General features: G+C 43.0%; 1 protein-coding gene across 4 annotated transcripts in view; it reads right to left on the reverse strand.

Annotated features, from left to right (window-relative positions):
* YLPM1 (YLP motif containing 1) overlaps nucleotides 1–17,939 on the reverse strand; it is a 54,792-nt gene that overhangs the window by 28,401 nt on the left and 8,452 nt on the right. For all 4 annotated transcript variants that reach the window (XM_081857584.1, XM_081857583.1, XM_081857586.1 and 1 more), the window contains 6 exons: nucleotides 12,061–12,252; nucleotides 9,678–10,936; nucleotides 5,769–7,874; nucleotides 3,354–3,444; nucleotides 1,833–2,322; nucleotides 61–153 (listed from right to left, as the gene is read on the reverse strand). In XM_081857584.1, the coding sequence (XP_081713710.1) occupies nucleotides 61–153; nucleotides 1,833–2,322; nucleotides 3,354–3,444; nucleotides 5,769–7,874; nucleotides 9,678–10,936; nucleotides 12,061–12,252 (4,231 nt within the window). The remainder of the gene's footprint in view (nucleotides 1–60; nucleotides 154–1,832; nucleotides 2,323–3,353; nucleotides 3,445–5,768; nucleotides 7,875–9,677; nucleotides 10,937–12,060; nucleotides 12,253–17,939) is intronic.

A 17,939-nucleotide genomic window follows, 5' to 3' on the forward strand; every position in this document is an offset into this window, starting at 1 on the left:
CAAACTGATGCCTGCCTTCTACTTAAAAGAGACATCTCAGAGACACCAAAGTACACCCACCTTTTGAAAAGGGCTGCCTCTCATGAGGTGCTTCTGGACGCAGAGTTATACGCTCCCCATAAGGAATTTGTCCACCTTTACTACTGGTTATATCTGTCAAATACAAATTAGCAATAATAAAATTAAGAGATATTGCCCCAGATACCATCTTTGAATAAATGCATTCAGACCATCACCAGCAGCTTGAAAATCTTGGAGGCTGGGAAGAAGATTTACCATCCCTGCCCTCCCCAGCATTTCCCTTTGGCTTTTGTCAATCTCTGCAGGACGAATGATTATGGTAATCAGCTGCAAGCCATATAGCCTGGTGAGGAGACCCCTCCCAATCTGAACTGCATTTACTGAATGCCCTTGGAGTGCAGTAAGACTAGATCCAAAAACTGGAATTTTATTGTCAGTTAACTTTTGTTTTGTTCTGTTCTGTAATGTATTTAAGTCCAGCTTATTTCTTTTGCAGTCCTGAATTTATTCTGTTTGCTGAATTGTTGGTTTTTGTCCTATTTGAATGTACCAATATGTTTTGAAAACCACTTCTCTCCATCCTGCCCCATTAATGTTTTGTATTCTGAAAATAAGTGGATGCCTCTTATAATTTGGTTTGGGTGGGCACAACTTGGTGTAGAAAGGCAACCAAAAATAAATTAAGCCAAACTAAATCAGCCAACCAATAAGTGTCATTTCTTCAACAAAGACATTGGCTCGGGGGACAATAACAGGAAACAGCTGCTTTTTTATTTTAAAGAAGAGCTGTATAAATTGCTTAGTCATCAAACAGCATTTGCCACAATGTGGTACTGTGCATTACTTACAAAGCTTTAATTAAATTAAAAACAGGCATTCCCCAGCTAAAGCTCTCATGAGAAAAACACCACGGGGAGAAAAACTAGCAATGCTGTAATTTATTGATGGATAATTGTTTTGTTTCCAAAAAACAAAATAACAGATGCCAATAAGGAACCTTAAGTAGAAACACACACAAAAAAATCACAAAACTGGTTTTGATTAGTGGGTCCCCCACTTAATCAAATCTTGTCTGCAAGGAGGAACTGGGGTGTTTTGATATAGCAGCAACCTGGCACAACAGCATATGTTTCAACATAACAAAAGCTTTAAAAAAGCAGAACTGCCTCCCTCAATCATTCCAGTGTCAAACCAGTCCAGTATTCTGTTTCCACACTGTTCATATTTTTATAAACCTCCACCATGTTATCTTTTCTCTAAACATTTTAGCCTGAAATGTTTTAGCTGTTCCTTACATGGAAGATGCTGTTAGGTTTTGTGAACCTTTCAGACACACGATCAGTTTATGAATACCTAGGTAACAACCAATGTTACCAATATCTTCTCCTTTACATCATATTCTTGCAGTAAAATGGCAAGTTCTGACTGAACAATGGCAGTTATAGAGGCTGCAAATTGGCAGTTTATTATTTATCTGCTATAAGGCCCAAAGTATTATTTGTTATTTCTATTGATTAGCCATCTCATAACACAAATACTCTAGATCATATTCTGTATAGGAAGGAATGAAACAAGAGCCCTTTCTCATTCTAGTTCATAGACAGGCTAGACAATTTAAGGATCAGGGAATCATACATAACATCAAATTTCCCTATTAAATTATCAATGTAAAGATGCCCCAAAGGGCCTATTTTTAATGCACAGAATGCAGACCAGCACACTCCTCTGATGAGAATGATATTGGCTATTTTTTTAATGCTACAGGCATAATCATTCTGTTAATTAGCATTATTAAGATAAAGAGTATTCACCTTGCCCATGGCCGTGTCCATGCCCGTAGTCAACAGTCTGATGAATAATTGGTGGCTTGGAAAGTTGTGCTACACCCGACCCAAAGGAAGTTGCGACTGTTGATGAAGGTAATGAAAGATCTGATGCAGGTAAGTCATTCTCGGATTTTAACCCTTTATCTTCACTGCTATCCCAAAGTCCCTGGAAAGAATCCTCATCCCAGCGTTCTTGGCTCATAGCAGGTGATGATTTGACCATAGCAGCTGGACCTTGAGAGGCTGCTGCAGTTGAAATGGGAAGTGGAGTAGTTGGCTGTGTTGGTGGACCAGGCATTTTTACCGATGGGAGGGGGCCCTTTGTCGCTGGGACAGATGGCTTTGCAAGTGCAGCACCTGGCTTGGCTGTTGGGACAGCTTTCCGAAACATGACGGGTGGCTTTACTATTACAGCTGGCGTAGGCTTAATAGATTGCTCCTCTATTGGTATCTCAGCGTGCATTTCAGAAGAGGCCTAAATAAAAGGATATTTTAAAATAAAAGGTACATGAAATTAATAGCAATTTAAAAAATGTTGTCAGATACTGTCATAGCAAATGTGTACTTTGATACTTAAAACAGGCCTTTTGGGGTACAACATCGATAAAAGGGTACAAAGAAAAGGCTAATTCTTTTTTTTAAAGATGGTTACATGGAATTTACAATATTGAAACTTATCATAAGGAATTTGTATACAACTTGTGTCTGTTGCTGCCTTATCAATCTCAGTTGCCCAATGCGCCTTCTCATCTAAAGTTCTTTTGTGGCCAGGTCAAGTTTTGTAAATCACCCAAATGTGGAGCAGCCATAGTAGTGGAAACAAAATATGAGAAAACACAGCTACAGATAAAGTTGCAGCTACCTGGTGGTGATTTGTTATAAATATTATATAAGTGTTTTTTTGCTTGCCATGAAGCAGTGGTAAGTCACTACTTCCTCCACATGGTTGTGTCTTTGAGATTTCTCTAAGTAGAGAAATTTACAAATGTTCAATCTAGCCCTCAGTTAATGTGCTTTTTCTTAGCTACATCTGACAGGCACCCAGTAACGCCCATCCATTTTTTTATGATCTCAGGGATCAGCTGCTCTAGCATGTTCTATGTGGGGCCACCCCCTTTAATGCAGTGGAAAACTTGCCACCAGTAGAAACGAAGTGGTCCAGCCGAATTCAAAATGATGGTGATTTCCTAAAGTCCTTTATAGTCCAAATCCAGTACATCTTTGGGAGACCCTGCTCCTAGACTCTCCCTTGTCTCCTGAAATTTGCAGGAAAGGTGCACTGGAATCACAGTGAGAGTTACGAGGATGAAGATCTGATTTCTTCATAATGATGCCCCATTCTCAAGAAAGACCTGCTGCAGAACCACTGCTGCCTCCGACCAGGGATACAGAGCATAGCCATAATGACTGGTAACTAGTCCGGAGGGGTGGGGAAGCAAGCTCAAGCATAAGTTCTTAAAAGCTTCCATTTAAAAACAATATTTTCCATAGCAAGACTTAATTTACCTGAAAGTTATCCTTCCTAGCTCTAGGAATTTCCTGTGGTGGTAGTTCAGGAACAAATTCATTCATCTTCTTCATATGTTCTTTCTGTTCTCTGCAGTCAAAAAATCATATTATTCATCTTAAATGTTCTTTAAAAAACCACAAAAAGTATATGCATTTGTCTTAAACAAGATTTTAAGAACCACCAGGTTTACTTATGTTCATCTGTGGCACCAACACTGTGGAACGCTCTCTCTAAGGAGGCCTGCCAGGCTGAGAAGCTAGTGAATTTTAAGCAACAAACTAAAAATTCGCTACTTTGTAAAACATTTAGACTAGTATTTCCAAAACTTTACACCCCAATCCACCTAGAGCACTTGAAAATTGCTGAGCATCTTGCTGGACCACATAATTATTGTTCTGCCTATTATCACAATTGTAATGCACTGTGAAAGATTATGTATGCTTCTAAATTGGGTTCTTATTGTTTCTTTTGTTTCTTATACAGTGGTGCCTCGCAAGACGAAATTAATCTGTTCCGCGAGTCTCTTCATCTTGCGGTTTTTTTCGTCTTGCGAAGCACGGCTATTAGCGGCTTAGCGGCTCTTAACGGCTTAGCGGCTTTTAACGGCTTAGCGGCTTTAAGAAAAAGGAAACAAACTCGCAAGAACTCGCAAGACGTTTCGTCTTGCGAAGCAAGCCCATAGGGAAATTCGTCTTGCGAAGCACCTCAAAAAACTGAAAACTCTTTCGTCTAGCGAGTTTTTCGTCTTGCGAGGCATTCGTCTTGCGGGGCACCACTGTATAATATTTTATTGTACTACAACTTGAATTTTATGGAACTAATCTGCCCGTAAATATTTTTCATCTCGTTTTGCTTGGCAGTTTGCAATTTTAGGATTTTGGCAGGTTTTTTCAGTTGATTATTTTTAGCGCATTTTGATTTGTTACTCTATTGTTTTAATATAGTACCGTTAGCCACTTTAGGCTGTCATTTGGCAAGCAGGAAACACAAATGTTTCCAACAAAATGTGCTACTTTCCTCAGTGCCAAAAATGAACATTTGATCCTTCACAGAGAGCATTTAGCTCCCAGGGTACATTTCTTTTTCACACCAGCTCAAATCTCATTGCAATTTCTGAGGATATCATTTTGGTGTTAAGAGAGAGAATTCAAGCCTTTGTGATCAGAATTCTCACATATTCCAAAAGGACGTCTGCAGACCACTTTCCTGCAGTTCAGTAAATGGTGAAACACACCACTGTTGACAACAGGAACTAGCAAGAGAGATTTTTCTACATATCAATGGAAGCTGCATTGTACCGACTGGCAGCAGCTCTTCAGGGTTTCCCAGCCCTGCCCAGAGATGCCAGGGATTGAACCTGAGACCTCTGCATGCTCTAGCACTTGTTCCTGTCTCAGAGTTATAAATGTCACAATTACATGCACTGCTTGAAAATCTAGATTTGATGTATCCATGGAGTGCAGTGTAATAGGACTGCCTGGCAACTTTACACAAGAGTAACTTAAAACCAAGCACAAAAATATGAAGTGCCCTCCTTTAAGGCAATATTAGTGTGAGTGGACTTTGTACTGCTTCATGTGAACTGATAGACAATGCTGGGCCTTTTGTTTTCACTGGCTCCCTTTTCTGAATTTCTTAAAAATACTGCAGGTCTGCATGAACAAGGTTCTCCTGCCTGAATATTTACTACTCAGTTTTAAGGATAAGCATGATCCGCTGTGGGTTAAAGCCTCAGCGCCTAGGATTTGCCGATCGAAAGGTCGGCGGTTCGAATCCCCGCGGCGGGGTGCGTTCCCGCCGTTCGGTCCCGGCGCCTGCCAACCTAGCAGTTCGAAAGCACCCTCGGGTGCAAGTAGATAAATAGGGACCGCTTACTAGCGGGAAGGTAAACGGCGTTCCGTGTGCTGCGCTGGCTCGCCAGATGCAGCTTGTCACGCTGGCCACGTGACCCGGAAGTGTCTCCGGACAGCGCTGGCTCCCGGCCTATAGAGTGAGATGAGCGCACAACCCTAGAGTCTGGCAAGACTGGCCCGTACGGGCAGGGGTACCTTTACATTTACCTTTATGATCACCGCCAGCTATGTTATCTGACTTTTTTCTAGCATAGGTATGCTATGCGCAGAACTGTTCTTGATTCCATGGGAGGTTCTTCAACATTAAAAACACACCTATTTTAACTTCATTAGTTTAAGACTGATAAAAAGTGCTGTTTAAAGCATAGTTATCTCAATGACCCTTGACTTATTAAACTTGCATACCCTTCCATCATCTAAGCTGACCAAAATGTTCAGAGCTATTTACCACCTAATTATATGCATTTTGCAATTTGCAAGAGGGAATGCAAGGCGGAGGGGAGATGAAAAAGCAACATTTTTGCAAAGCAAAATAAATAAGAACAGCAGCCAACTCACCGTAGCATTTTTAGCTCTTGGGCAGCCTTCAGGATTATTTCATGTTGCCTTTGACTAAGGACCATTACACCTCCCAACGAGGGTTCAGAGGCTAAATTTGGCTCGTCTCCCAGCAATTCAGATGAGCGTGGTGGCAGAGGTGGTGGATCCAGACGATCATCTAAACGTGGGAATCTGTCAATTTCATCTGAATACCACCTATCTGAAAACCTTTCCCTTTCCCAATCACCCCTGTCGGGTGGGAAATCAGATGGTTCCCTCCATGTGTCATGTCTCTCTGGATACTCTCGAATTCTGAGCTCCCCCCGGTCTCTGGAATCTCTGTCGTAGAAATCCCTCTCTCTCTCCTCCAGCCATCGCTCCTCACGGTACCTGTCTAAAGGTGGAAGTGGAGGAAGGGGTGGCAAAGGTGGGAGAGGAGGTATGTCCAGATCACTAAGCGTATCTCTGTCGCCCAGTGGTCTAAGGTAATCTCTGTCCCAGTCTCTTTCTGAATCACGATCATACATATCCAAGGGTCTTCGGACCCTGTCCAGATCTCTGTCTATCTCTCTCTCTCTCCCCAATGGCCTTTCCCAGTCATCCCAATATGGTTCTCGCCTATCAAGATCAGCAGATATTGGAGGTAAAGGAGGTAGAGGGGGAAGAGGTGAAAGAGGTGGCAATGGGTGACGGTGTGCTGACAAGTCATCTCTCTCATATGGATCAAGAGGATCATCATGGTATCGCTGGTCGCGCTCAACCCAGTATCTGTCTCTTTCCCAATCCTCCAATCGTCTGCGCTCTAGAGGAGGAATATCTTGGTATTCAAATGAGCGCTCCTCTTCCATGCCTGCCTCTCCGTAAGACCATGGAGGCCTGGGTGGTTCTTCACGAAATGGAGGCAAATTATCCATACCACCTCCAAGGCCTGTGTCACGTCTGTGCATATCCCTCTCCCGGCTACTAGGCCTTCTGACTGGGTCTCTCTCCCGGCTACTAGGTCGCCGTCCTGGTCCCCTTTCACGGTTACTAGCCAGCCGGTCCAGTCCCCTTTCCTGACTACTGGGTTGCCTGCCTAAGCCCTTTTCCCGGCTATCTGCATGGCCTCTCTCTCTGCTGCCCATCTGGGGAGCTGGTTCCCTGTCTCTAGCTGGTAACCCTCTGTCTTGGCTTCTCGATTGCCTTTCCAATGCCCCTTCCTGGTTGCTCAACTGTCCACCCACCCCAGATTCCCAACTGCACGACTGGCCCTCTGGCATCCTGTTGTGGGGTCCTGGCCCACTGTTTACATCTCTGCCACCTATATCTCTGGTCAGACCTCTACCTCTGTTTGGTACTCCCCTTCCTCTGGCATCATCAAATCGGCCTCGGCCCCTACCTCTATTGCCTTCCATTCTACCCTGGCCCCTGCCCCGGCCTGCTGGCCCTTTGGCCTGGTTATCTCCCAGCTTGATTTGTCCCCTCTCCCGGCTTTCCAGTTTAGATGGCTCCTTGCTCTGATTATTTTCAGAAGAAGTCAGTTTGTTTTCTGCAGAATTCAACTCTTTATTTCCCATCGGCGCTGGTAGTAACATTTTCTCCCCCCCTGGAACAGTGGAACCTGGTGTCTGATGGAGAACACCCGAAGTAAGAGGTTTTTTTGATTCTTCTGTTTGCAGTTCAGTCTCTGCAGAGCTTGGTTTCTTTGTTTCTGACAATGTTTCTCTGCCCTCTTTTCTGGATGAATTTTGCTGTGCTTTAGACATGACTGTACCTGGCTGAACAGAACCAGTAACCTTTGTATCTGGTCTAGGTTTAGATTTATTTGCCACTGTCTGATTATTGCTCATATCAGTAAAAGATTCCTTTTGTTCTGTCTGATGGTTCTGTTGTCCCAAAGGAGGCTTAGGCCCCCGCCACCGTGGTCCACTTGCTTGGGAAGCCTGCATTTGTGAAGTGCCTGAGGGAGTATAAAATGCTGCTGCTGGGCCCCGGGGGATTGTCCCCTGTTTGCCTGAAGATCCATCGACAAGCTGATTTTGAAATCTTGGCCTTGGACCATCGAAACGTTGCCCTTGAAAATGAGGTCCTTGCTGTCTTGCAGGTTCAAATTTATCGAAGTCTCTTCCTCGAGGTGCATCAAATCTGTGTATTTAGAAACGAGACATTTTATTCAAGTAATAGATTTTGTGAGACTTTTTTATATAAAACAACTCCATAAATCCTCTTGGAAACAGCTGCCAAATTAAAATCTCATTAAGTAATAACGATACACAAAATTCACCAAAATATTAGATTTGCTGCATGCAAATGGAGCATGACAGAAACAAGTATTGGATTCACCCATATCTATGCTTATCTTCTCCATCTCTTCCTCAGATAGAAAGGAATGTCTGACTCAAGGGTTAGACTCAAGAACCACCTTATTTGGTTCATGGGGTGAAAGATGTAGACACATTCAGTATTCTACAGGTGCCTTCATCCTTTGGGAAAAGCAGATAGAGGTTGAGGCACAGGTATGTGTGAGCCTGGGATTTACTGTCCTTCTAGGTGTAAGAAGTAGTATCTGACCAAGTTCTGGGCTCCAGAGAGCCTAGAAGTCTCACACTTCAGAAAACATAATTTAAAAGCATTTATTAAATTATAAACTGAAGATGACAACTGAGATTACACTAGTGTTACAAACAATAACAATTTGCAATACAATATCTTCCTCTTATCTCTGTTTTGTGTGTGCAAACAAGACGTCTGCAGAACAATCACTTTTGCTGCTTACAGGTGGGCACTGAAGATGATTTTACTTAGGAAGACTTTTGCTTTGTTAGGTAGCTGCTAGTTGTTGGTTTTCTGTTTTTTTAAAAAACTATATATAAACTGTTGCTAATTTTGTGTAAGGTGGGATATTAGTAAATAGAGCAGCAGGAACAAAAGCACAAACTCTGCTTTTGGTTTGTTTTTTGTGAGACCAGAATTATACATTTGGCAGCAGACCTGAGTGCCCTGTGAACAGCAGCAGTTGAGTGACTGGGAGAGGGGGCTTAACTCTGGCCCCAATTCCCTTTTCACTGACAACCTCCCTCATGCTTTTCCCCAAGATGCATTTGAGGTATCATGGAGGAAAGTAATTGCCATACTGGGATGTGCATGGATTTACTCCTTCCTTCACCCTGCAGCCCACACCTGAGTACACTCTGCATGTAAGTTTTATTTTTAATTCTCCATTTCCCCTGAGTATATGGATGCCTCCATCTTGTTTGTGAGTGAAGCTGTTTTGACTACAAAGCTTCTGGCACTTAACCTCATTAGCATTATGAGGACTGGTACTACAGGCTCCCACAGATTTGGTTCAAGCATTGCCCCTCACCAAGAGAATTATCAAGTAAAGAACAGACAATTCTATTGGTTTCTAAGGACACTCATGGTGGCTAAATTCCTAATGCTTCAATATTGGAAGGAAGAGTCCACCTGCCACCCCTGTGCACCATAATCATGGACAGAGGACATGACAACAGGCAGCATATGAGAAGGTGACCTTCTGTAAACATAAGGAAGATGGGGAAGCCTCCTACTAAAGGTCTATTTACTTGAATATCTGGTCACTGGGTTTGTTCTGGACCACCAGCTGCTCCCCCTTTCCCTTTGGAACATTCAATTAAAAAGCTACTAACAACACACAAAATGAAAAAAAAAAAAAAAGACCTGGCTTTGGGTATTTCAAGAAATACTCTGGAAGAACGTATGAGGTTAAAATATGGTAAAGCATAAGATTAAAATAGGCCAGGGATACCATTGGGCGGGCAACAACCACTAAATGAGCACAGTCACATGAAATACCATGTCCTACTGGCAAAGCACACAGGATTACATAACAATATTTAAGAGTGTTTCTACTGTACTATCATCCAAAACAGCATTGCCATACAAAAATGAGACAGAAAGAAAACCTACCTTGACACCCTTGGACCTTCATGGTGCTGTCCCCTGGCAGAATCAGGAAACCCGGCTGACCTCCCTGGTCTGCTCTGATAGGTAGTAGTGGTGCTGGCGGTGGATGCAGATGAGAAGGACACTGTAGAGTGAGGTTTTACTTCAGCAGAAGTTAGTTCTGATGAAACAGAACCAAATGGCATTGCCTGTTTGCCCGGAGGCGCATAAGAACTGCCTTGGTCTGAAGTGCTAGCAGATGATGTCACATCTGAGTGGTAATTCTGGGTGGCAGATGTATCAGTAGTTTTAAAAGAAAAGGAAGCAGGGGTGGGAAGAAGAGGTGGCCTGGTTGCATCCATTGTAGCGTGGGTCATGGCAGGAGAAACCGTAGCCTTAAATGAAAAGGAAGAAGCAGAAGGGGTGGGAAGCAGGCCTGGCCTGACAATATCCACGGGTGTATCATTACCTTTAAAAGGAAAAGCAGGGGTAGGAAGCAGAGGTGGCCTGGTTGCCTCCATGTTCTGGGAAGTGGCAGGAGACTCCATTACTTTAAATGAAAAAGAAGCAGCGGTAGGGGTAGGAAGCAGACCTTGCTTGGCCATCTCCGTAGTCTGGGGATTGGGAAGTGACTCTTTAAATGAGTAAGAGGCAGGAGAAGGAAATGGAGGTGGCCTGGTTGTCTCTGAGACCTGTGAGGTGGTAGAAGACTCAGTTACTTTAAATGAAAAAGAAGCTGCGGAAGGAGTAGAAAGTAGACCTGGCCTGGGCATTTCTGTACTTTGGGTAGTGGGAAGTGACTCAGTAACTTTAAAAGAACCAGGAGTAGGGTACAAATTTGGCCTCGGTGTTTCAGTGCTCTGGGTGTTCTGAGGACCAGATTCTTTTGAAATAGGCATATCAGACTTTTGTGGGCCAGAAGAGAATCCAGTGGAAGGTGGAGGCAGCGCAGCTGAGGGCAAAGTAGGCTGCCCAACGGACATACCACTTTGTACTGTTTGAGAATATGCAGAAAATGCAGGAGGCAAAGTTACACTCCCAGTATACTGACTGCTCATGTTCCGAAGTGACTTCACTTTCTCCTGAAGGTGGGTGTAAGTGACTTTCATCTGTCCCTGCCACATTTTCCACTGTTTCTCACACTCATGAAGTTGGTCTTTGTGAGGGTAGGCCTGAATTTGATCCTGCCACTGCTGAAATTCACGTTCCCACTCCTTGTAAAGTGGCTGGAACTGTTTGTTCTGTGTTTCATAATGCTGTAGCTGCGTATCCACTGACATTGTCTGCCAGAAAGAAAAAGTAGTAAGGAACACCCTTTAAGTTAGTTCAATGTACTCACAATGCTTTAGACACAAACATATCTTAATTGTCGCATAGCAAAGCACAGGTCTGTACACTGAACACTGTTCATAGTTTCCAACAGCTTCCATGAAATTGTTGTGCTTTAAAGGTGAAGTCATAGATTTGGGCCTTTGAACTTTATTTTTCTTTAATATCACAGATTCACCCCCTACCAAACTAAAATGATTCTACACTCTGACTCTAAATATATTGCATGATTAAACCTACTGAAAAAATGGAAATTCTTTCTACATAGTCTATTTAGATTAGTGATCATATTGTTTAGTTTTCTTCTCACAAGGAAGATGCTTCAATATACAGTATTACTTTTCTTCTTCTCGGTTCAATTTCTTGCCTACTCTTCATTGATTCACTATTACAGGGCAGGTTACAGCATAAAACAAGACTGAAATGTTAGCTTCTTGTCTGCTTTTTCAGAAGTTAACATGTAGTCAATGAGCAAAGGTCCACATCAGAGTTGGGGAACTTTATTCTCTGATGGTTCAGATCTGTATCTGCCTCACGGGTCAAAATTTGGCAGTTTGCCCATCAGTCATAATGATGTCAAGATGATGATGCTCTTTGAAGGTGCACCCCCAGAGCAGCTCCAAAGACGCTTGCTCCAGCATCACAAATGAGTTTGCATTGAAAGCCCTGCTCAAATGGAGATCCCTCCCTCCACTTCAGCAGGGGCTTCAGTGCAAGTCCTAGAGCAAGGCACAATCTAACCACTCACTGGTAGATCAGGGTCGGCTGATGGGTGATTGAAGCATGCCTTGCTCAAAGCAAAAGAATAATCGGGAGCTCACTTTACTCTTCCAGTTGTTCATTTGGAGCCACCTTGGTAACTGCTCCACACCTGAGGTGACATACAATGTGGTGGGACGGAAGGCTGCGCTTTACCAAGAACAGCTTGCTGGGCCAAACTGGGACCTCTAACAGGCCAAAGCTGACCTGTGGACCACCATGAAGAATCATGAAACTCTGTTAGCACCATTAAATTGTATTAAGTATCTCACTCAAGTGGGAAAAATATGGATCAAATCATATTACTTTAATGACTCACTGGCAAGTGCGACAACTGTATGATCTGTTGGTAGCGCTGTAGAATTTGTTGCAACTGTGCATGCTGCTGCATTATTCTCTGATACTGGAAACCCACTCGCTGCTGTGGATGCTGTTGCCATTGTGTGGCTGCCGCCTGTAGCTGCTGTAATCTCAAACTTTCCTCAGGATCCTCTGGTGGTTCAATGCTCAACTGGAGGAATAAGCAAATATCAAATAATAGAAAACTTGTTCAATCATACAGCACATCAGTTATACAGCTCTAATCATTGTCAGTACTGGGGAAAGTAGTTGTACATGCCCAAAAGCAAGCAAATACAGAGGGTTTTGTCCCATCCTCCCCTTCTTCAACAAGTTAAATAGTTCAGGCACAGCATAATGTAAGTGCATGCCTATGGTAGAAAGTATATCTGACCACAAGTCAGAGCAGGATTATCCCAGTTCCTCCTTTTTACAGATTTTTATTTTTATTTTTAGTGACAATCTCCTACCAAAAAACAAAACAAAAAACAAACAAAACAAAACAAAAAAACACACAACACTACTTCCCAAGAGCACTACTTTTGGTTGCCAGAACACATAAAAACTAAACAGGTATTTTACAACTATCAGAATTTATTGCACTATCATATCTCTAGATATGCTAGTGAAATAAATTCTGATAGTTGCCCTATTCCATGATCTTTGGTGCAAGATACTGGATGATATACAACTATGGACTCAGCTATACAGTTACAAATAAAACGTTTTAAGTGTGTTTCAAGTGCAATATACAATGTGACACTATATGGCGATGGTGAGCCTTATGGAAAATTCAATGTATTTTTTAAAACACTTTTTTAAAAAAAGCATTTTCAGAACAGTTTTTATATGTGTATAGATTCTACCTAAGTCATATTCAGAGTAGACCCACTGAAATACTGCATTTTTCGCCCTATAGGATGCACCGGCCCATAGGACGCACCTAGTTTTTTTGGGGGGGAAATCAAGGAAAAAATTTTTATTTCCCCCCCAGGTTTGCGCAGCCATCCCCAAGCTAGAAGAGGGAAACGGAGCGCTCCGTCTCCCTCTTCTGCCTTCAGGGACAGCCTCTCTAGTCTCCGTGGGGCAGCGGCTTGCCCTGCTGTCCCCGGAGCTTGTTGGGCTGGCGATGGGGAGAAGCAAGCTTGCTTCTCCCCCCCGCCAGCCTCCAGATCAGGTCGGGGAATAGCGGGATGGCGGCGCTCTGCCTCCCCGCTCTCCCCCGAGCTTGTGGGGCTGGCTTGCTTCTCCCCACCCCCAGCCTCCAAACTGCCAGAAATCAAGCCTTTATTGGGAGAAACTGGCAACTCTCCCAGGCACCCGACTTGGTCTCCTGTTGACCACACTGGCTGCATTCCCCAGCAGGATCCAGGCTAGGTCACGATAGGCGATTCTCCCCAAACGTTGGAAGAACACACCCCCTTCCTCCTGCTCTCCCGGCAGGGAAAAGGAGATAGACAGAAACGTATTTACGTGCTTTTATTTCTGTCTTTGCAGCATTGCAGAAAACATGACTGCTCTCTCCAAACTCCAGCAGTCGAGTGACAAAAACTTCCTGTACAAGAGCAAGAGGAAGAGCTCAAATTACACTCTGAGCTAATTCCGGTGCATTGCCCTCTGAACTGACTGTCCCTCTGTTTCCCACGGAACAGTCCCAACATTCCATCATGTGATGTTTTCAAGCTAGCAGTTTGCAGCTGCATTGCTTCTATATCGTAACACAAACTAGGTCGGGGGAATAGCAGGGTGGCGGCGCTCCGCCTCCCCGCTGTCCCCCGAGCTTGTGGGGCCAGCCTCCAAACCAGGTTGGGGAATAGCGGGATGGCGGCGCTTCACCTCCCCGCTGTCCCCCGAGCTTGTGGGGCTGTCCGATATCTGCACTAATTGGGATGCAGCCTGCTATCCGCAAGCCTGGAGAACCCGCGGGGCTCCCCAGGCTTACAGATAGCTTCATGAAGCCTGGAGAGCGAGAGGGGTCCGTATGCACCGACCCCTCTCGCTCTCCAGGCTTCAGCGAAAGCCTGCATTCGCCCCATAGGACGCACACACATTTCCCCTTCATTTTTGGAGGGGAAAAAGTGCGCCCTATAGGGCGAAAAATACGGTAAGTAAATTAGTTACTTAAGTCTACTGCTTGCAAACCATAAATCCTCACTCACAGGAGAGTGGCCTCCACAAGACACCAGGGCATCACATATAATCCAGAATAATTGTAATTAGATTACAATGGTAAATAGCTGAAACATAACTCTGTCCAATAAATCTATGCATAGCATATTGACAAAACTTTAATTGTTTAGCTTAAATAAGGACTTATTGCCAGATACAAACTTAGGTAAGTACAAGCTGTTGGTAATCTGAGATATTAAGACACATCCACAATGCTTTTATATTTGTTGGAAACCACCCAAAGTGGCTGGGGGCAACCTAGTCAGAAGGGTGGGTTACACATAATATATATATATATATAATTATTATCTAGGTTGTGCTCACAGTAAAAGTTACTACACAGAAGCAGAGCCAGTAAGGTCCAGATCTTTTACTGTTGCAGACTGAGCAAACAGAAAAATAACTTCCAGTTTGCAGGCTTTTCATATACAGATACAGAGTGTCCCTGTTGCTCTAATTCCAAGGCTTCAACTGCAATAGTAACATCAACACAAAACTAGCTAGCATACGTTTATCACATCAATATAGCTAGAGTTCCAAGGCCATTACCACAGCAACTGGCTCATTTGACCTTACACATCAGGTGATTTATGCCCATGATGGAAATTCCTTCCTTCCTATGCCCAGCTACTCCAACATAAACCTATACCAGTTAGCATAAGAATCTCATGCACTGCAAGGACTCACTTAACTCAGACATCCTCAGTTAAACTAATAGGTGGTAGGCAAATTCTGATTCCAAGGAAGACGGCAAAAATCCTGACTGAATGATCTTAACACTGTATGGACACCAACAGTTGGCTCCAAACTAAGGTTGTAATCCTATACACATTTGCCTAGGAATAAGACCCACTGAAAACTAGCTAATAAGCAGATCTGTTTAGCTTTATGCTGTTAAGTTTGTTGAACTTTAGTTGAAGTACAGTCCCATTGATTTTCGTATAATCAAAGTATTGTCTAAGTACAGCTAAATTAGTCTGGACCCCTGACTATTAAGTCCAGTCACAGACGACTCTGGGGTTGTGGCGCTCATCTCGCTTTACAGGCCAAGGAAGCTGGCGTTTGTCCGCAGACAGTTTTTCTGGGTCATGTGGCCAGCATGACTAAGCCGCTTCTGGTGCAATGAAACACCGAAACCAGAGCAGAGGAAACACAGTTTGCCTTCCCGCTGTAGTGGTACCTATTTATCTACTTGAACTTTTTGGCATGCTTTCGAACTGCTAGGTTGACAGGAGCTGGGACTGAGCAACGGGAGCTCACCCCGTCGCGGGGATTTGAACCGCTGACCTTCTGATCGGCAAGCCCAAGAGGCTCAGTGGTTTAGACCACAGCGCCACCCGCGTCCTGCCTTGGGGCTATAAAATGAGATAAAAGTGTTCCAAAAAAAGAACAAACAGATGCTGGACCAAGACTTTAGGATTACTGGGGATATTTAATTCTTCCAGAGTAGTCAAATTATCACTTTAGAACCATACTACTTTTAATGATGGCTGATGAACTAATTAATTGGTGATGTGCCCAGGAATTTATTTGCCTAACACTTGCCCTTGTAAGTAGTACATCATTTTAAGTCTTAGCAATTAAATCCAATCACCAGAAATAACAAGTCACTCTTGTCAGAAACTGTAGGAGAAATGCTACATACACTGAATGCTTCAAACCAAGAGAAGAGATGTATTGTATCTTCGTATTATTTTATTGTATTTTATGCTTTATTGTATTTGCACATTATGTTGTATACTTCCTTCCTATTTTAAAATAAAAATACAGAAATATAACTGGCCTATCACAACATATGAAATCCATAGAATGGTCAGAATAGAATCAGTTACAGATAGGTAGCCGTGTTGGTCTGCCATAGTCAAAACAAAAAAATTCCTTCCAGTAGCACCTTAAAGACCAACTAAGTCAGTTCTTGGTATGAGCTTTCGTGTGCATGCACACTTCTTCAGATACCCCTCCCCACCTTCTCACTATATAGAAAGGTCTGGAAACTTCTGTTTCAGTGTATCTGAAGAAGTGTGCATGCACACGAAAGCTCATACCAAGAACTGACTTAGTTGGTCTTTAAGGTGCTACTGGAAGGAATTTTTTTGTTCAGAATAGAATGTAAAGGAGGTGTTGGTGCTTTGTGTGTCAGTGGGATACAGAATCCAAAATTGAGAAATAGAAAAACAAACTTATGGGTAGAGAACAGCACACCAAAAGAGTAAGTAAAATATAAGGAACACACTTAATATTAAACCATAGTTTAAAATGAACTATGGTTTAGCACAATGTGTATGCTGTTTAAAAGTCCACACCACAGCTCCCCAGCTCACAGCTTTATTGCACCAGGGAGGAAACAAACCAGAAGCTGGCTTTGCATTATGTATAAACCTACTCTCATGGTTTGTTTATCTCCAGACAAATTGTGAGTGCTGGTTCACATGCCAGTCTCTGCTTTGTTTCCCCCTTGGCACACCGGTGAAAAGTGGGGGATCAGCATAGTGAGGACTTCTGAGCAGCATGCAACAGAATTTATTTTTAACATTACATGCAAACTGGGCTAATATCCCCTATCCCAAACTTTGATGGTGATCTTTAAATGCAAAAGGTACTTAGGTAGGCAATTGAAACAGAAGATGAAATAATAGTGGGTTACTTCAACCACCCCTAAACTGGCTGGGTAACAGGTCATGGCAGAGTCAAAATTTCTAGATAGAAAGAGTTTGGCTCCTAATTGCCTGGGACTGGCAACACTGATCAAATCTCTGTCAAACTCAACATTCAAAAGATCAGAAAACTGCCAACAAACTCAACACAGTCATACTTAATTTAAAACAAAAAGATCTGCAAAAACAAAGAGGATTCCTATTAAACAGAAGAGAGAACAAACTCTGGCAAACTGAATGCAAATCAACAATAAAACAAGCAAAAATCAACAACCTGAGAGACACACTGACGTTATTAAAATAAATATTAAACAAAACTAAGACTCACAACAGAATGTTACAATGTGGAGTGCTCAGTCTCTAAACTGTTCCCTCCTCCTTCAGGGACACTCCATTCTTCCCCTTTTCAGATACAGTGGTGCCCCGCAAGACGAATGCCTCGCAAGACGAAAAACTCGCTAGACGAAAGAGTTTTCCGTCTTTTGAGGTGCTTCGCAAGACGAATTTCCCTATGGGCTTGCTTCACAAGACGTTTCGTCTTGCGAGTTCTTCCCCTTTCCCCCCTTTTTCTAAGCCGCTAATAGCCGCTAAGCTGCTAATAGCCGTGCTTCGCAAGACGAAAAAACCGCAAGACGAAGAGACTCGCGGAACGAATTAATTTCGTCTTGCGAGGCACCACTGTATTTGTTTAAACCTAACAGATGCCCCTCAACATTCTGCAATCACTGAACATGCTCAGTCTTCACTGGGCTGTTTTTGGGAAAGTTCCCACCCATCTATGCTCTTTTTCCTAAAGTTTTTTTCTACCTCTGCAATCTTTGGATACCTTTGAACATGAAAATACCTCCATCTTAGTTTGCAGCTGTGCCATTTTGATTACAATCCTCTCAACACTCACCAACTGAGATTGCGATATGATCAGAACACACTCTACAGAGAAAGCCAACTAGTGGAGGCAGCAGAAACATTTAAGATGATAAAGGTGTAAAAAGAATACTGAAGGACTATAGCAAAACTGCAAAAATTATTATTTCTA

Source organism: Podarcis erhardii (assembly GCF_964252035.2).
Source record: "Podarcis erhardii genome assembly, chromosome: 1".
Classification (NCBI taxonomy): domain Eukaryota; kingdom Metazoa; phylum Chordata; class Lepidosauria; order Squamata; family Lacertidae; genus Podarcis; species Podarcis erhardii.